Source organism: Octodon degus, unplaced genomic scaffold (genome assembly GCF_000260255.1).
Source record: "Octodon degus isolate 3935 unplaced genomic scaffold, OctDeg1.0 scaffold00025, whole genome shotgun sequence".
Classification (NCBI taxonomy): domain Eukaryota; kingdom Metazoa; phylum Chordata; class Mammalia; order Rodentia; family Octodontidae; genus Octodon; species Octodon degus.
This window is the reverse complement of record NW_004524601.1, coordinates 18,124,958-18,146,095: the sequence shown is the minus strand read 5'-3', so window position 1 is coordinate 18,146,095 and position 21,138 is coordinate 18,124,958. Positions and strand designations below refer to the sequence as shown.

General features: G+C 38.6%; 1 protein-coding gene across 3 annotated transcripts in view; it reads right to left on the bottom strand.

The window, feature by feature from the left end:
- The window catches only part of Pde1a (phosphodiesterase 1A), a 387,035-nt gene that overhangs the window by 285,379 nt on the left and 80,518 nt on the right, over positions 1-21,138 (bottom strand). The window contains exon 1 of one of the 3 annotated variants that reach the window (XM_023712343.1): positions 13,624-14,096. The exons of the other annotated variants lie outside the window; for them this stretch is intronic. Coding sequence (XP_023568111.1) covers positions 13,624-13,676 — 53 coding nt within the window. The 5' untranslated portion in view covers positions 13,677-14,096. Of the gene's footprint in view, positions 1-13,623; positions 14,097-21,138 lie in introns of those variants that run through there. 3 annotated transcript variants of the gene reach the window in all.

Here is a 21,138-nt window from a genome sequence, read left to right as displayed (position 1 = left end):
GAAAAATGTTAATTATGGAAAAATGTCTCAGGGTCAAACTATCTTCCATACAATGTAAATAAGAAAAGAAATAATTAAAGTAAGAACTAGCTGCAGAGAAGAGAATTTCAGAAACACAAAGGAGGCAAATTTGGGGGACGTTTTGGGGAGCTGTGCTGTTTCTTTGAAATGCTACCTTCTGAGGATTATTTATAAACACTATGCATACATAAAGAGAATATGTTTTGATAGTATTAAGTTTAAATTTTATAACATATCTCTAGTCTATTTTATAAATCCCAAGAAGAACAGGGTAGGACAAGAAGTATTAACCAAACATAACGGATGCTTTTCTTCAGAGTATCTTGAGGAAATAGTCTCCTCTGACAAAATGCCATCCTGACAAAGCTGAGATCAAGAGTTCAGCTCCCTGAATTTGTCAGTTTAACATCAGGTCATGTGGACGAGAACACATGTGTACCAAATGCATTCAATACAGTCTTGGCTCTCCAGACCTACCTGAACTATGAGCAACACATCCCTCCTCTGAGAAATGCTTCACCATGCGCCGGCCAACTTGAAATCCTTCCCAGTTCCAGCACTCTCCCTCCCCACGTACTTTCATGCCCCTATTCCTTTGCTCATGCCCTCCCACCTTCCTCATGTCTTCTCCTTCTTCCAATTGCCTGACAAACTCCTATTCACCCTTCAGAAGTCACGCTCAGTGTTATGCCATCTTGTGTCGCCTTTCCTCTGTGCTTCTTTTTACACCTGTAGCCATCACATTTGTCTGTACACAAGAAAATTAGGAAGTATAAGAGAACACCAGTTCCTCAGTCTTACCCAGCAAAATAAAATAGATCTGAAACATCAACATGTTTTAAAATTTAAAAATTCCTCAGTACCTTTGAGGCACAGACAAAGTCAAAGTCATTGTTTGAAGTTCATTTCTGTTCTTTATGGACTTGTGTATCACTCACCTTTCCCATTGCAGGACACAGTACTTGACACCCTTAACTGAAAGGAGGAAAGGTTTCCTTGGCTCACATTCTCAGTCCATCATCAGGGAGCTCCAAGACAGAAACATTGCAGGAGATGAACATGATGAAGCAAAGCTGCTTAGTTCATGGATGTTGAGAAGTGGAGCGGGGGATGAATGCCAGGATGAGGGAGGAGAAACAGACCCAAAGACCATACTTCCATGACAAACCAGATGCACCCAGAAGCATATTGATTAATCCTCTGGGTGAATTCCTGCCTTTCAAGTAGTCAGCCAACCTATCACATCTCACCTGTTTCAACTTGCTACTCAAGCACACCTCCTCGAACCACACAATCTCTAAAATGAGAAAAGAGCAAGTTCATAATTGCACCTTATCTCACATATAACCTAAAACACAATAATCCTTTCCCCAAAATCTGAACAGTTCCAGCATTTTTCAAAAGTCCAAATGCAAATCTCTTCTAAGATCAAGAAAAACTCCTATCTTTGAGCCTCTGTAAAAACAAAAAGCAAGTAATGAAAGCCATGCCAATGAAAAATGGCACAGAGTAAACATTGCTATTCTAAAGAAGAGGAATAGAAGCCTAGAAAAGAATTGGTTCAAAATAAGACCAAAACCTAGAGGACAACTATTAAGTCCTATAGCTCCATATCTGGTATCTGGGGCACCCAGTAGTAAAATGTGAGCTTCAAAGGGCTTGGGCAAAACCTCCCTGTCTCAGTTACTTTTTACTTGTTGCTGGGACAAAATATCTGACACCCAAAATTGAGGAAGGAAAGGTTTATTTAGCTCACAGTTAGTGAAGGTTTCAGTCTATACCTGGCTGGCTCCAAGGCAGAGTGGCACATGCTAGAGGGCAGCAAAAAACAGCAAGAAGCAAAGGGAGGAGCAGCGGTTGCAGCAGCAGCTAGGGAGCCTGTTTCCCCTCCTTATATTATAAGCAGGGTAGCTTGGAGTGGGGATGTAGAAATCATATAATGTCCATGCCTTCCTCTGGCACACAATGAGGATGTTTATAAAGTAGGAACCCTGGCTCCCTGCTGAGACCTTTAATTAAATTTCTCAACTTCTCAAGTTGACACGATGGATCAACCAGTACAATCCACTCCTTGTCAACTTGACAACCAGACATATTTCTTTAAACCAGTTTCCAGATACAAAGACATGCTATTAAGTCCTGTAGTTCCATAGCTGTTATCTGGGGCACACAGTAGTAAAATGTGAGTTTCAGAGGGTTTGGCCAAACCAATCAATGGCCTTTCTGGTTGTATCTCGCACGGCTTCTCTTTTGTACTGGTTCTATTTGCAGCCTACAGCTTTCCTAGGCAAATGTTGTACATTTATGACATCTCTCATTTCCTGAGATCTCCATTGCACCTTTGCTTTTTTTTATAGCTTCATGCAGTGTTCTCTTTGGACTGCCTCCCGGGCCTTCTAAACAGTTCTTTGAGATCTGGGTGATAACCTCCCTAGCTGTACAATCTTGCATTCTGCATATCAGTAAAACTAGTATCCCATTATGACAACTTCTTTTTTTTCATTTCAAGGGTTTTTTTTTTAGTTTTTTATTCATTTTAATGAGAAAGAAAAGATAAAATAGCAATGAAATAGTTTCAAAACAGGTTAGTAGGACAGTTACAATAGTTAATACTCCACACATTGTTGTCTTCATAGTAGTTCGGAGCGTAAGATGTAGCCATGATATCTTGTCTAAACAATATTAGTATAAACATTTCTTCTCAATGAACTAAGAGAAAGTAGCTGTATATCTATCCTAATTATCTTGTATATACACACATATTTTTTCATTACAAAACAGTCCTTTATTTATATCTCCCTTTTTTGTTTTGTTTTGTCAGAGATGGACATTCTATTGCTGTAGAGAAGCCATATTTGGAGAAGTCTTTAAAGGACCTTTACATACTGATACCAGTCCAAATATTGTAGGTACTTGAATTCAACAAAATAACCCAATATAGTCCAATAGTCCATAATAGTAGTGAGTTACCAGCACAACTGGCAACTCTGTCTGAAGTTGTTGATTTGAGCCTTTTACAGCTCAGCATATTAATATAGCTTTACTTTTTGTACCTCATGGTTACACTTTTCTGCTGGATGGTTAAGACTAAGTTAAAACAAGATCTATGTAACATTTGCTAACTGACAAGGTCAGTCAAATCCCCTCAGGATTTACCCTGGAACCACATATAGCACCTTGTGGATCTTTTGTCAGTGTCAGCCATCTGGATGAGTCATGGCCATTGCTTGACCAATTTGCTCTCTGTGAAAACCTGAATGAATTTTTTCTATCTAAGTGACTCTCCTTAGGCACACTATGCATCATCAGTCACTTTCCTCTGTGGTCCCATAATCTCCTTGATCAGAAAATTTGGGACACCACTTAGTTACAGGATGGGTAACAACAACTTCTTCTGTTAGTGGAAACAGTAGCCACACCTCCTTGACCAATGACTACAGTGACCTATGAGTTCCTGAATGGCTGAGCATGGCAAAATAAATTGTGGGGAAATAAATCCCTATTAACTCCTTCCTTACCAGGGCTTCCAAGGACTCTCTTCTCAAAAAATAGAAGTTGATACTTCTGTACTCTTCAGCCTGCAATGGGTGGAATGGCTGATTCCAGAGATGCCCTCAAGGTATCTTCCTTTCTATCCCTGTACAAAGTACTGAGTTTATTCTTAATGACCCTAATTGCTTTAGCAACCACACCTCCTTTGGCCCCAACTTTATACATGTTTCCTTCTGAGACAAAATTTAAGTCTTTTAAAATCTTTCTATTTCACCTTATGCCCCAAGTCTTTACCATAAGTCTGGCTAAAAGTGGCCATCAGTACCCATGCCACAGCCTGAATGTTACATGATACTACACATTGAAATTTCCTCTGCCAGATTAATTAGTCCTCCACTCTCAATCTCAGTCTCCCACAAGTCTCAGGACATGGGCAAAATTTAGACAAATTTTCTGATGGAACATAACATATTTGCATTTTTGACCAACAGACAACAGTGTTTGTTCCCAATTGAAGCCTCTTGAGCCCAGGCTTTATTCTGTGCACTCCCATGAGCATTCCAATCTTCCAGTCTCTGATCAGAACCAGTCATTAAGCTCCACTCTCTAGCCTGCAACTGTAAACTTTACTGAATTCCTTCCACACACCACTTCCAAAGGCATCTAAGACTCATGGTGAGGGATACTCAGAGAAAAGGCCCCACCTTCTGGCTTTACAATTTGTATTAGTTAAGATTCTCTAGAGTAACAAGATCAATAGAAAATATATGTATAATTATGCAAAAGAAATTATTAGGTAGGCCTACAGTATCAGAAGAGGAAAAGCTCACAATGGCCATTTTTGGAATCAGTAGTAGAAGAGTCCACAATGTCTATACATACTCTTGGGAACTAAAGGATTGTGGAGCTTCTCAGCCCAAACATATGTAAGTGACAGAACAATAGAGATCAGTGATACAACACCAATTATAAGTCAAAGGCCTGTAAGCTTTCTGAAGGGTCACGGTGCAAGTCCATGCTGCATGACTGATGGAGATGATGTCTAACAGTGATGGCAAAGACTGGAGTACTTCAAGAATGGGGACACTTCCTTCTTTTTTCTCTTTATTCCACCCAAGCTACAAGCTTGTTGGTTGGTGTCACCCATACCCAGGGTGAGTTTTCACACTCAGTTTTCTGGCCTACATACATGTTCATTATCCACAGAAATACCAGAATTGTGATTTACTAACCCACAAGTTGTTGCTTACTATATTCAAGTTGACATATCATGATTAGTGGTCACAATCCACCCCACATTAACTTGACAATTAGAGACATCTAGAAGCATGTTCCACCAATTCTAGGGTCAGATCCCAAAGCTTCAAACTCCACCCTAACCATCATAACCTACATCCTTAAGAAAGGGTTTAGCAGTGTTGAGAGACTAAAGGAACCCTCTTATTCAAAAGTTCCTTGAAAATAACATACTTTTTAATTAAAAAAAGAAAGAAAAGAAAAATTTTGACTTGTACTTCCAGCGATGATGACGATGTCATTAAAAGATTTTCCTGATTAGTTGGCTCTTCTGTTCTACTTTATATTAATCATATTATTAAGGAAAGTTGGTCTCAATCTTACCTATGAATCAGCAGAAACTAAAAACTTGTAACATGCATCACAGCGTTTTACTCCCAGATCTACTGAGTCAGAATCTTTGAGGTAAAACTGAAAAAATTTGCTTTGTATTTGTTTGTAAACTGTAATTCTAATGTCAATAACAGAACCATTTCATAAATGACTGATAAAAAAGAGCTTGCATAATTTGTACCCCAAAATATTTACCCATTAATGTGATATTTGGAAGGATTCATTGACAGAAATCATTATCATAAAACTGTTCCATAAATAATTTTCAGAAGTTAAGAAACCTCAATCCCAAGAGAATACGTATTATAGATGTGATTCAAGTATAATTGAAATGCATTATGGAGCTTTATTTTATTATTACTATTTACAGAGCATCCTTTCCATGTCATGGTGGAATTGGAATTGAATTGACCAAAATTATATAATTAATTATATTCGGCTTCTATTAAAATAACTAATTTCCTGAAGTGTGCTAATGTGACACTTGATGAAAATAAATTATCCAAAAGAAATTATGGAAATGTAGTCAGTCATTATCAGTGTAATAGCTCATGTTCTCAGCCATTAGGTAAGACTTTCTAACTTCTGATATTAGAACTTTATAACCTGGACTCTCAGGCATGCTGTTACCCTGATGTCAGATGAACAACATTTGATGCACTGGCCACCTGACAGGCATCTGGACCTCACAGCAATGTTAATTATTTTTTTTTTTGGTGGAACTGAGAATTGAACTTAGGCCCTTGCACTTGCCAGGGAAGCATTTATTCTACTGAGCTATATCCCCAGCCCCCAAATTTTCTATTCTCACTGGACACACAGACCAGTTTAAAACATAAACAGCTTAAATCATATGTCTGTTGAATGGCTGGATGAACTAAAAATGAAGTAAAATATAAACAGAAAAAATATGAGGACTGTCAGAGGAGATTTATTGCATTTACTGGCCCAACTCAACAAGATCTTCTTTCTGGCTATAGCTTTGGCCTTCCCATACCAACTCTGGTTCAGTCATGTGACTTTTTTATTTCCCTAATGGTACAGTTGCAGTTTGATTCAATCAGACTCAGTCATAACCTTGTAAATGAAGTTCCATTTCCTCCTCCTCCTAAAATTTTGGCAAGATATAAAAGCAAAGTCACTCACCCAGAAAACCTGTGATCTGGCCACAGATGCATGAGAAACCTTGTACAGCTTAGAAGAACAATTCACCCCACCCAGAGTCTTGTGTCATTTTAAGCCACCATGTTTCTGGAATATTTGTAGATATTACTAGTTGAAAAAAATGTCTTCAGTGTTTTAAGAGCTGTCTGGAAAAGAATTGAGTTCTCTTGATTCAATTCCGCTAAAAAGTTGTATTCATAGGAAGACAGATTTTAAGAAAGTATTTTTTAACAAATCATAGTTATTTAAAGATGGAATAGGTTAAAAGCACTCGAATCTCTGATGCTGGAATAATTCCAGTTAAGGACAACACAAATGCATTCAACAATTACATATCATCTTTTCCTTTAATGTTAGAGAAATATACAAGTAATCAGGACAGGTGTGTTACAGAGACCATTGGTTTTCTCATCCTGTAATAAATATTACAAATAAGAACCAGATACCCAACTCCCTTGTAATCCTCTTGAATGTAGCTGCCAGGATCCTTGCAGATTTTACTGGCCATCATTCACCCTGAACATAGAAACATGACCACTACATGGACCTAAGAAAACCAATTATTTGTTCTATCATTCATTCACATCAAGGATCACTAGCTAACAATTTGCAGCTGGATTTTGTTTAGTCTTTCAGTATTTGAAAATAAAAAACGTGTGTTTTTCATTTCTGATCACAGTTTCCTGAAAATCTGCCTTCACAAATTTGCCATACTGAACTGAACCCATTAAGTATTTGTCTGAAGACTTGAGCAAGTACTTATTTAGGAACATATTCTCCTAAAGGTTGTGAGAAATATAAAGATGAATTTAAAATTGATTCTAACCTCAGGAATCTTAGTGAATTTGGGGTGTGTGTGTTCGTTTGCTTGTTTGTGTTAGGGACAGTTGGTCCACTCACTCAAATAATTATAATAAAATTCATGGATACATGCAGTTAAAGTAGTGCAGAAAAGATGTTGGGATATCTCATAATTAGAAACAATAGAATGTGGGCAGCTGTACTGAACCAAAGATGCTATTTTTGGGTTCGGAATTAGCAAACGTCTCTTTTATTCTTTTTTAATATTGTTCACACAGACCTAACTACTGGAAAAGATAAAAGTATCTGTAATCTTCATTAGAGATCACCAACAAAGAAAAACTACTTTCTTTCAAAGTTTGATTTAATGATATAACTTAAAAGTCACTTGATCTAGTGGCATTTTCTTTTCCATCATCAATGAGGGCTTACAAAACTGTACTTCTGTATGTCAATGACACAGACCTACTGCTTTTCATTATCATTGATCTTTAATCAATTCATTCCAAAGTCTTTCATCTTTAAAAATGTCAAATATGAATGGTTTTAAAGCTGAAATAACTTTCACAGCAAAAACCCATAACTGTACATGCCTATAAACAACTGCTTGATAATCGTAATTAGTTTTTGAAAGTCTTCTAAAACTAGCATTCTAAGATGCCAAAGTCTGAAGTCACAGAACCACTCAAAATGGTCAGCAATTAAATGCAGAAGGAATGCTTCTGCCTAACAAAGAGTATGGCTTTGAGGGACTAGAATTGGATGTCACAATTCTAACGCGCAAGTACTGTCATCCGTGCCATAAGTGGACTCCGACTTGCCCCACCCACCTCCAGTGGCTCCAATTCAGGAAATGTTGGATTTTCTTCAATTAGAGCTCCTGTCCCAGTGGCTGTAATCAAATATATAAATAAACTGAAGCTTTCCCATGAGAACTAGCTGTCAAAACTGTGTTATGTTCAGTAATAGCACCCAAGAGATGGGGTTTATAAATAGTGCAGACTTCTTTATTGTATCTCTACAACCCTACAGGTCATCTTTTAAACAACAGTCCAGCAGAATAACTTTTTGTCCTTTGTTTTTATCTGACTGCTATGCATGCCAACATGATTACTATAAACATTTCCAAATGATGTAAAACCATTAAGTAGATCACTTTGCTTGCATAATTTTGATTTTCTTCTCTTCAGACTTTCAAAGGTCTTGAGAAGCAGTTTCTGAATCATACCAATACCAAGATAAATATTAACACACTGTACCAACTTAGGAAACAGGACCTGAGCGACTCCTGAACCAAGGATCCTTTCCCATGCTGTAATGTGCTCTCGTTTGCTGGCCACATACCCCAAATTAACTGTGAATCTCATTCTCTTTCTGGAGTTACCATGACCTTTGCATGCACCAAAGTCACCTATAGATACACTAAGGGTTCAATGAAGGTATTTGTTAGTATGAATACCTGCTGCTGCTGCTGCTGCTGCTGCTGCTGCTGCTGCTGCTGCTGCTGCTGCTGCTGCTGCTAATGAGAAGCTCATTGGAGAAACTTTACATTTCTGCTGTTACCACAGGAAGTAAATTACTTACAGCCTGACATCAAAATGCGTAACCAATCATAGTTTATCAACTGATGGTGACTACTTTAAAATCAGAGCTCTTATCTCAATCAAAAAAATAGACATAGTAATGCCTTTTCTTATGATTAATATTACCTGTCTTACATGCAGATGTCCTTGTTGTTTTCCTTTAATTTATTTTAAAGATCAATTTAAAATAAACAGCACAATATCCTCTTAACCTAGACAAGAAGATTAATTGGAATAACCATATCGGTATTTCCGTCTAAAGAACATATCTTAGGGGAGAGGAAGTTGTTAAAAAAGAGGCTTAAGTTAAGAAATATCATAAATACACAAGATGGATGGAAGAAAAATCAGTAATACAACACAATTTCTTTAAATTTTGTAGTGATGTTAACTTTGTATTAATTTATTTGGGTTATTTTCTATCATGCCCCAAGTGCTGCACAAAATGGTTGTGACACCAGTACGACTGATTACTGTCTGGTCACCTTGTCTAGTAAACTACTGTAAACTGTCAGTCAGTTGCTCAACTCATGAATGTGTGAAAATCTGAAATACAGTGTCACCTCTGAATGTCAGCAATTTCTGATTCAGCTTTGACATTTATGCACTAAGCTAACATGTTGGAATAAACAAAAGAATTTATACTCTAAAAGGTAATGATTTTAAATACACAATAAATATTTATGATAAATAGGGCACTTTAGAATACCTCTAAATGTGTAAAATCTCAAACTTTGAAATTAGAATTCAGACCCAGCAAGGGGCTGCTCACTGTCCCCATTCAGCCCACGAGGAAAATTAGGACTTTTATCTAGACTTTGTTATTCCACCCTACTGCTGCCTACATTTTATGTGAAAGGAATGTGTCTGCCAAAAACGCACTCAGAATTCCACTGCTAGCAGATACTTGTAAAAATAAAACTTTTGAAAACACATAAAGAGAAGAAACAGCATGTTCTGAGTGCTGTGACAATCCTAACACAATTTTCCTTAGTCCTGGGTCCTGGCAGCAATCTACTTTGGTAACTCAGATGCTGGATGAACTCTCCAGGTTTTAATTCCAGGGCTAATGAGAAACTATTGGTATAGTTTGATGGCTGGTGACCTTTTAGGGTTACTTCTAGTGGAAAATCACCACCAAAATAACAACTTTTTAGCCCTGAGAGAAGTTTAAGTGGTCATTGGTTCCAAAAGAATGCTAACGTTTGACCTACAAGCACCACTTCAATTTACTTTTTAAAGGCATTTTTCTCTACGTACTTCAAGCACTTATTCTACTGAACCATCTCCCGGCCCCCAGATATAAGATATTTTTACAAATACATTTTTTAGGAAAACCAGATTTCCTTGATATCACCATTTATGATTGATTGACTTATAAGGACATATAAAATTTACCAAGCAATATGAATACTCCACAAGATGGAATTGTCTTCATTAATTGTTTTACTAAAGTTACAGATAGGCTCTTTATTTGAATGTATGATAGAAATGTTAAAAGATAAACTGATGATTAAAATTATCAGAAATGAAGTGCTCTGGTGATACAGAAAAAAAGTTGTTAAAAGACTAAAGTCACGTGTCTAAGTAAGCCCTCTAATATGAAGCATAGACTTACATCATGGATTTTAAAAATCTACGTAATTTTATTTTCTAAGTTCTAAGGACAAAACTCAGTGCTGTTGGTTAAAACGTAAGACTGCAGTTTTGTGACAGCATGTCTATCCTAGGAAATTGTACAACGTAAAGTGTTTCTCTCGAGTAAAAGGAATCATCTCTGCTTTCCACGAATCTCGGCCATAAGGACTTCTGCAGATAAGTCCTCAAGTGAGTTCAGGAAACACCAGCTCTGCGCTGAACAGTCTCGCTGGTCCTGTAACATTCCTGCCTTGGCGAACTCCTTAGAGTTTTGCCTTTGTTCTCTGCCTCAGACGTGGAATGGCAATGGATTTCCAAGAGGCCTAAAGAAGACTTTTAAAATATAGATTTGATAACCTAACTAGGTGAGATGACTTGGGAGTTCTCGTGGGAAGGGGCCCAGACACTCTTAGAATCTGGATTTAGTAACATCAGAGGCCAACTAGTCACCTTGATATCTTATCCAGCCATGGAACTTCAGCATCCACCACCTACTCTAAAACTCTCACCTTACTGCTTCTATCTGATGGATGATTTTTGCTTTCTCAAATTTAGGGAAATTATGCTGAAAGAAAATTGATTTTAATCCAGTCCCAAAAATTAAATAAAGAATACTCCTTCTTCCTCCCCTTTCACTTAGGTGTCACAATTAGTAGTTACTGAATTGGGGCTCTCCTAGGACATTACCTCCCTTCTGGCACCCACTCCATGACTGGATCATAGGTTTTTAGATAAATACTGGATTATACGACTACAGGAAGATCATGTGTACAGAATTAAAGCTATAAATTCAGTTATAGGAGAAACTAGCCCATATAAAGAAATTTCAATGCAAATTGATACTTCAAAAGAAAAATTCCTGGACTGATTTGTCTTAATGACTAAAATTATAAGTGGCTTAATTATAAACAACCAAGATATAACTTTTACAAAATTTCTGTTAAATTTATAACTGGCCCCACTAGCACAGGAGGAACAGATCTACATATCAAGTGGATTGATAACTGTTATGTACCACTCTAGGGAAGTGGATTATGCACCAGAACATACTAAGAGGGGAAGGTCTAGAATAGTGATGGTGAACCTCTTAGAGGCTTCAATGATACCAACAGCCTGCTGCGGTCCATGTGCTACCAGTGGGCTAGAGTGGGTCTCTGACCAGAAAGGACAGGGCTGAGAAAGAGGTCTCATTGTGAGATGCTAGACAGTCAAAAGATACCCATGAGGACCAGGGTCCCAGGGAGAGGGGCGCTGACCAAGAAAACGAAGTGCCTCCTAGGACAGAGGCAACGTGCCAAGGGCAATCTTGGTCTACTTGCCCACTTGCCCAAATGAATAACCAGCCGTCAGTAAGTCAACGTTGTTGCGTTTTAGTGACAATCAGTCCCAAATTTTCTCTGAGGAACTGTGGCTAATTTCTTGAATCTTTTAATTCACTCTGCGCATTCCTTTTCCCTCACCACAGTTGTAGCCTGGTTAAAAAATGAAAAGCAATGCTAATTGTCAACATACCAGTCAGTCAATCAACCCCCCACTCCTGCCTGACCTAGACTTAACCTAAGTGTCAGTTGGTCAGGAATCCACATCCAACAACGATTGGCAAACAGTTGCCTGGGTGAAAGCCTGACCTCTGCCATAGCTACATGCCCTCCTCTGGACCTCCAAGATCATGAAGCAATCATTTGAATTTGCTAAATTTTATTCTAATTATCTGGGCAGAGAGTCTCAATGGCCACACGGGATCTGGTCTTCCTGTTTTGTTTTTTTTTTTTTTTTTTTTTTTTTTTTTTTTTTTTAAGAGTGCAGTTAGATGGCAGTTCACCTGCAAGTGGCAGGTAGGCACATAATTTATCAGGAGGGGATGAGTGGATGCAGATTTGGCATGAAATCTACTTGCTTCAATCCCCAAAACTCTCCCATGGAATACACGCCAGCAACAATGGCTAGAAGAATCTGCCCTTATCCAACACTACCTTGCATTCCTAGAGGCTGTGGGTGCCCCGTGGGAGTGGTGCCTCACGGAGGTTAAGTTCGGAATCATGGATGCAGTGAGCATGCCTCGCTGAAGTCACACATGCTCTTGAGAGAAAGCAGACAGCAAGTGAACACGCATTTGGGGTCATTCGGGATTTAATTATTTACTCCTGTTGCTGCATTCGAGTTCCCAATACAAAATTAAGTCCAGATTATGATATTAAATCCTATATATGAATTAGATATAACTTAAATTCAAAAGAAGGCTTTAAAACAGATTCGCTCTAGCACTGCTTTTAGCATTTTGTAAGTATACTGTTTGCATCAAGAAGACAGCAATATTACTCAATCAGTACATAAAATGGCCACATTTTATCTAATTATAGTCTTGTAGATTCACTGTCTTTTGATGTGTAGCAACCACAAAATGCCAATTTCAATCCGTAAATTTCTATTATGAATTTTTATCAAAATTCTATTTAATTCTCCATCAACAACCAGTGACTATAACTTGACATTATTCGTATGGTATTGTCTAGTAGCTTTATATTTCTTGGTAGTTTTGAAGAAAGGATAAAATTGATGTATAATTGACGTAGATTTTTAATAACATTTGTTTTAAAAGACAGAAATTGCGTTCATTGTCTGCCGACTTTAAAATTATTAATTCCTAATTCCAGATTTTAACGTAGTTTAAAATCAATAAAGAATCAACAGAGATGTCTGCTCTAGAGAAAGTTTCTCTCCCCCAAAGTAAAAGTTTAGCCCAACCTATTGTGTGTTAATTACATTTTCCTTGGCCACAGATTCCTCCACAGTGCGCAATTTTTCTTATTGCTCTATTGTTTCCTAACTGACATTCCCGAACGAGCTCTAAAACATGCACTCCAATACCGTAGCTATCAACTTCAAATTTCTCTCATGACACATTACTTCAGAAAGACAGAGCATTTAGAGAAATAAAACCCTGCCCTGGAGTATAATCGGTTGAAAGAACCAAGCACAATATTTTCTATTTAGAGAGCTGCACAGCCACTGTCAGAAAAAGTAAAAGATTGCACAATGCTTCCAAAGTTTTTCCAGCGCTATGTCATTCATGTGTTTGAATAGTTAAGATGTTTTTAAAACATACTTTGAGGATATGCACAGTTTCAGAAAGCAGAAAGGAAAAGCGCTCCTCTACCACACACAAAGTTTTAAACTTCAGGGACACTCTGCACTATGTGTTGCAGCTTAGTGCCTGAATGCCAAGTTATAGGTGAGGGTGAGACACCACTGTCACTGACAGCCCCGGAGCCACCTGGGAAGTGGCTTCACTTACCTAAAGATGGGTCTTTGGAGATGCTTCTTCTTGATGGTGACATGGTCATCCATTTAAAGGTGAGGATTTCACTTCTTCCTGGAGACCACTCCAGAAAATCCAAGGAGGGAATGTGGGAGTTTATCCTGATCTATTGTGCTGCAAGGAGCCCAGAAGGAAAAAGTAGTTTCCTCTTTCTCTTTTTGGGTGCTGGGAGAAAACTTCCCTGATCTCTGCCAGCTGAGCAGTGTGTCCATAAAGGCCACATAAGACAGGCACGTCGGGGCACTCCCCCACTAAGCAGGGTGTGCAAACACCACCAAGAGTCACACTGACACAAGCGAGAGACGTGCCCGGGATCTTCAGAAACAAGAGCAAAGCGAGCAGAAAGCCTCCCACCCCAAGTGTCACCCAGGTAGGAGCTCTCTATGGAATCACAGCCGTGAGAGCTGTCCTTCCACATGCTGGTCAAACCAGGCAGCGCTAAGTCCCTCCCTGTCTTTCAAACAGCCTGTTCTGAGGCTCAACTTTTTTCTTCAAAATAAAAGTTGTACAGCTGGTTCAGCAGTCCCATGTGAGTACCCTCTGAGAACGTGTCCTCTTAAAACAGGGACTGTGTACAAATTAGTAAAGGAAGAGGGACCTGGGCTGCTTGGCTCGCTCTGCTTCCAGAGATTATGATGATTTTTATAATCTTGCTCATACGTATGCTGGATGTGTGGGACGGCTCATCATTTTTGGCTTTCATAAGCTAATAACCTACACTTGGCTGAAGTGAAAGATGCCGTTTGGGCTGACAGAAGCCCAAGGTGAAGGGAGCCAGAGCAGTAAAAGTCAGGAAAGCAAAAGCTGCTCATTTCTGTTGGTTTCCTTGTGACCAGATCTGTAGACCCAAATGCAGGCTTCCCCTCTTAGAGGATGCCCTGGGGGTCACAAGGGAGATGACAGACAGACAGTCACACACACACACACACACACACACACACACACACTGCTCCCAGAATTGTCTAGAAGCCTAAGGTTTTATGTCATAGTGGAATTTAAATTTAAAGAAAAGTATGTTTTGTTTAAAAAAAAAAAAGTGTGTGAGCAGCTAAAAATAAATGACATTAGATGTTATTTTATTTGGAAAATCTGGGCTTCCACAGCCTGAACTCTTAACTCTAATTACAGATAGCTGGCTTCTTCGTTTCTTTAACGTATCTTATTTCGGAAACTCTTCTGAGTCTTTAACAAATTCCCTCCTCAATCAGTAATGTTGTTAGATTCCAGGCCATGGGTTTAGTATGTAATAAAATAAACAATCTCAAAGCATGAGTGGGCTATTTTAAAAATATAGGTAAGAGAGAGGGTAGTAACACATATACATGATTTTAGTTTAGTGATCCATGGAAATGAGGACCAAATGTCACAAGGGAGGGCGGGATCTGTAGTCCTTCACACTTTCCAAGTACTTCCAGAGGAGCTGAGAGCACCTTTTTATTCTCCTCCCAAAGGAAAGATGAGGAAACAGAAGAGAAACAAAGAAACCACTGATTTCTATGAAGAGGTTGTTATTCACACAAAGCATTCTGGGATAGTCTTGAACTAACAATAAAACATGCAGGGCCACTGCAGGCAAATTCATTTACCTGTCTACATCCCAGATTCCTTGTTTCTAAAATAAATTTATAATATTAATTGAATTACATGGTTCCTTTCTAGCTTTAATGGTACCAGCGTGTCATTTCTAAATAGGATTAGTTTGCCTCACTCAAATAAACTATTGTGGAAGCTACGACACCTGATACTGCAAAACTCATATATTTATGAAACCTCAGGTCTCTCACAGGCCATGTACCGTGTCGCAAAGGGCCCAACAAAATCAGCAGTTGGTGAGTAAGGTAAACTGGTGCTGTGCTTGGTAGATGGGCAAACAGGACAGAAGTAGACAGGAGGGGCTGTTTCACTCCAAAGGGAACAAGAGGAAGCCCTGGAGAAGAACAGGCCAAGTTGCCCCTGCACCAAAGCCCTGGAGTGGAATAAGGGAAGAGCCATGCAGCCACAATGGACTGCTGTCAGCTGGGAATTGGCCAGGGAGAAATCTGTGGGGAAATCAGAGCTGGGGTCACCCAGACACAATCAGATGGACACCGAAGGCCACTCTTATCCCTAAATAAGAACTAGAAATAGCCATCTAGTTATAAGGCATTCCCCCTCCTGATGATCACAGGCTCACAGGGGCTCCTGCTGTGGAACAGACTCAGCTGCACAAGGTCCAGAAGGAGATATGTGCCCACGGGCCTGGGGGCAAGCCGTGGCCTTCCCTTCCCAAGAGCTGGCATAGCACCATTGAGACAAACATGACAAGATGTGGACACTGGAAGCATTGTCAACTGCAGACCAGTCCCAGACCCCAGAACCCAAGGATGAGAGAAGCCCCTCACTACAAAATCTCCTGAAAACTTGGCAGGGCTACACAGTACATCTCTGCCATCTAACATGGACACTGCCACAGAATTGTGGACATCAGAGGAATTTTATTGTCTTTTTCTTTTTCTTTGTTTGATTGGCTTTCATTCTTCAGGCTGATTGGAGCAGGCTTTTTTGTGTTTTGTGATTGTTTCTTTGTTTTTTCTTTTTGTTGTTGTTGCTTTGTTTTGTGTTTTGCATGTCTTATTGTGTTTGTTTGCTCTTGATGTCTTCCTTTTATTTTTCCTTTGATTAATTAGATTTATTACCAATATTTTTCTTTTCTTCTATTTTTTCTCTCTTCCCTTAACTATCTGTCTTCTGAATGAACATCATCTCTTCTTTTTCTGGTTTGCTTCAATGTAATTCTGCTTTCTCTTTCATTCTTTTCTGCACTATTCTCCAACTTCCCCAAAACTGGGGGCCTTACAGCCTTGTTTCTACTACATTTCTCCTCATTCATCTCCCTGTTCTGTTCCCTATCCCTCTTCAAAACTACACAATCAAGGTGAAATCAGTTTACCAATGGGAGACTATTGTACAAGTTCCTGATATATGTTGCATTTTGTTATATAACTACAGAGCCTGTTCCTAAAATTAAAGGTACCAAATTAGTAGCTACAACAATTTTCTTGTTTCTTTTTTTCTGTTTGTTTGGTTTTGTTTTGTTTTTATTTTTGCAGAACTGGGGATTAAACTCAGGCCCTTGCACTTGCCAGGGAAGCGCTTATTCCACTGAGATATCTCCCCTGCCCCAACAATTTTCTAATTGCTAGGCTGTGTTTGATGATGTTGTTACTGCTAAGTGTACTTACTTCCTTAACCAGGATGTTATTCATGCTATCATCAATTTCTCTCCCTTGTACAACAACATAGTGATTATATGAGGTAATGACTATTACCGTAGTCCAGTACCAAGGGACAGGGTGCTGAGCTAAATAAATTTCAACCTCTCATCCTTAATAAATCAGGAAGACAGGTTCTTGGGATAGACACAAAGACCTAGAACCACTTACACTAGAAGACCGCTCTGAGGAATAGACACTTCCTAGGGAAGTGTCATTACTATAGAGAAAGCTATGTACTATAGGAAATCTACAAGCACCAACACAGGAAATAAAACATAGAAAATGACAAGAGGAAGAAGCATAATACAAGCCCAGACCTCCAGCCCACCCAGGACAACTTCATGTCACAATAAGATAGAGGAAATTTGAAGTCACACACTGGGTCTTTCTGAAATAAGAACAGCAGAAGTGAAAAACAAATGAATATGACTATAGAAAAAATAATCTCTCCGTAAAAAAAATAAATGGCAGTAGTCAACATGAAAGATATAGTAAAATAATCTAGGGTAGACCCATAGAAAAATAAAGTTGCTTAGAAAAGCAATGGAAATCATACATGCCCAAGATAGGGAAGAAATAGAAGCCATAAAATAGATACAAATCGATATACAGGAAATTAAAAATTCCATTGAAAGTATATGCAATAGATTGAACGAAGGCAAAGATAGACTATCAGATCTAGAAGACAGTATTCAGTTAGCAAGCACAAAACAATAATACCTTGAAAACAGCAAAAAACTATGAAAAATGAATCGAATAGCTGCAAGATGAAGCAAAGAAGAATAACATAAGACTAACTGGAGTTAATGGAAAAGTAAGAGACAGCTCAAATGCCATTACAAAACCTCTTTACAGAACTAATAGCAGAAAACTTCCCAAGCATGGATAAAGAATTTGACATATAAATAAGTGAGGAATATGGAACTCCAATTATCCAACATCAAAATAAACCTACACAAAGACATGTAACAATCAAGATTCTGGAAATTCAGCACAAGAACAGAATATTAAGGGCTGTTAAAAAAAAGAAACAGATCACCTACAAAAGGATCGCCTACAGAATCACAGCAGTTTTCTCAGCATAAACCCTCGAGTCAAGAAGAGCTTGTTGAAGTGAAGCATTTCAAGCCCTGAAAACACATATTTTGATCAAATAAAAGAATAAATACATTAGTGATATGGTTTGTGTGTAGTTGTCCCCCCAAAGCTTCGTGCACTCACTGGGGCAGCTGTTAGAGTTTGTGATTGATTCATGATCAAATGCTGGGATTATGGGTATAAGTGCTACACCCACCCTGGAGCAGATAATCTGCATGAAAATGTAAGGAGGGGAGATACCCTAGCTAGCTGCTACAGCTGCAACTCCACCCTTTTCTCCTTGCTATTTTTCTGCTATCATGAACAGCTGCCCTCTGCCATGTGCCGCTCTGCCTTGGAGCCAGCTGAGTATGGACTGAAACCTCCACTATCTGTGAGCTAAATAGTTCTTTCCTTCCTTAACTCTGGGTATCAGGTGTTTGTTCTAGCAATGAGAGAAAAGTAATTGAGATAGTTATAAATACATAACTTTATATAATATATTTGTATAGATATGTATTTATATGCTAACGTCTAACTCATTGTTTGCATCATCATCAATGAACATCTAAACCTAAATTCACATGTTGCATACAACACTTCAAGATGGAGATATCCTGTATAAAACTGAGGTGAAGATCTTTTCAACTATATCTTTTGATTTTCTTTGTTACACAAGCAAACACATGAGTAATAACACATTTTAAAGATATTCTGGAAAAATCTTTGACTGGTGGTTGACATGCAGTTTCTGTAGTTGTGGCTTACCTATATTGCTGTTAAATTACTATTAATTAAACATAAATATTCCATCTGAGAGAAAAGGTAAGAGAATAATAAGTCCATATGCCTTCAATATTGTTTTGTCTACTTTTTTTGAGTTACTATAATGCCAAGGCTTGACTAGAACTTGTAGACCTACTGCCTTAGGCTTACCGGTATGTGCCACCACACCTAGTTTAATTTGTCTAATTTTGAATTAAAAGTTTTCATGATTACAATGGAAGAAACTCAGCATAAGTGCCAGTAAACATCTAGCCAGTGTACAGTTAAAATGGCAAGAAAACACACAGTCTAACTTGGAGCTCAAAAACTTGATTATAACTGAAGAATATAAAAGTTGTTAAACTGATCATAAGAAATCCGTAATATGAGACTAATATTCTTTTATCTCTCAAGTGATTAAGAGACAACTGAGATGCACAATAACTTTAAGATATATATATATATATATATATATATATATATATATATATATATATATAGTTTGTTTGTTTGTTTGTTTGTTTGTTTGTATTTTAGTACAGGGTCTTACTACATAGATCAGACTTGTAGCAATCCCCTGTGTTCAGCCTCCCAAGAGCTGAGATAACAGGCACTCCACCATGCCTAGTTTCAATGGCCACCTCAGTGTGCCCCGGGAGCAGGGCCAGAAGGGCATGCCTTGGATTGAATCCCAGCCGCTGCTAAGCTCTATATTTAAAACCAGTCTCCATACCTGATGAGCCATGAGAAAGTACCCATAAATTAAAAATTCATAAAGCAAAAAGAAAAATATATATTTTAAAAATATTTTCATTAATTTTCCGCAGGTATTTTAAGCTTGATATGGGGAAGAAATATTGCTTTTACTAACATATTCCATTTTAATGTAGTATTCAATAAAAAAGAAAAACCTCTCTATTGTTTAAGTTGGAAGAATATATACCTTACATTGATCCAACTGCATGCTAATGTAACCAGGCCAATTGTCTTATAAAGGAGACTAACTATAACTTGCTATGAATAGATCCCCTGCCAGGGGCATGGTTCATGAATGATGTTTATATATTTCCAGAAGAGATAAAACAAATACAGCCTGACTCTGTTTAATACTTCATGCATGCATACACACACCCCTCCCCACACACACACAATCATAGTCACACATTCACTTAGGTTAAAAACAAAAATGTCCCTTAAAGGCCTCATGCACCTTGGGAAGGTGGAGACTTCATGGGCTGGTGCAGCTGGTTTGATGCTGGAAGGTAGGCTGGAGGAAGCAGTCCGCAGCGGCATGACCTGCAGGGGTCCCTCTCCCAGACTCACTCCACTCAGTTTCCTGTCACCATGATGTGAGCAGCTATCCTCTGCCCAGGACCTTCCACCATGCCATTTCTGTGTCAGAGCTTGGAAACTGGGTGCTAAAAACTAGGAGCCAAAACAAAAATCTGTTCCTTGAGTTTCGGGTATCTAGTACTTTATCTCAGCCATGAGAAAACTGATGAAGACATACACAAGCTCTCACACCACACCCTTTCCCTCTCCCCACTGTCACAGTCATAATAAGTGCTCAGAATATATTTAAATTAATGTATGAAGCATTCAGGTAAAACATTCCAATATAGTCATCTTAAGTCACTCATTTGGGGGCAGGCAACATAGCTCAGAGGACTAAGTATGGGGACTGGGGTTTTATCCCCTACACCACATGACACACCAGCCCCACCCCCAGGCACCCTGAGCCAGCCACTGAGTTGGGGCATGGTGGTGCCGGCCTGTAATCCCAGCACTGAGGAGGCTGAAAATGAGAGGATCACTATGAGTCCCAGCTGTGTAGTGAGACCCTACACCAAATACATTAAAACAAGAAAGAAAATCAAGTCACTCATTTGTATAATGAAACACATAGATTAATTCACATGATGTTGCCAATCAAAAGGATACTAAGTGTGTCATTGCATTTTCTCTTAATCATCATGGAAAATAGATGAATTTTTCTTTTTTCTTACATTTTTCATTTCTTTATTGATTTAGTTTTTATGAAGCCTCCATACTGATTTCCATGGTGACTGTACTAATTTACATCTCCACCAGCAGTGCAGAAGAGGTCCTTTTTCCCAGCATCCTTGCCAGAATTTATTATTTTTTTATATTCTTGATGGCAGCCATCTGACTGGGGGAGATGGGATTTATTGTCTCTTACTATTATTTCTTGTGCTCTTGGGATTCTATTCAGGCTGTCTTTGTCTTTGCCAATGGCTTCAAGTGTTTGCCATAACAGTTTCTTTTACACTTTCTTCTAGCAGTTTCAAAGTTTCAGCTTTGTCCAGGCATGGTGGTGCATGCCTGTAAGCCCAGCAGTTAGGAGGCTGATGAGGAGGATAGCTCCAAGTTTGAA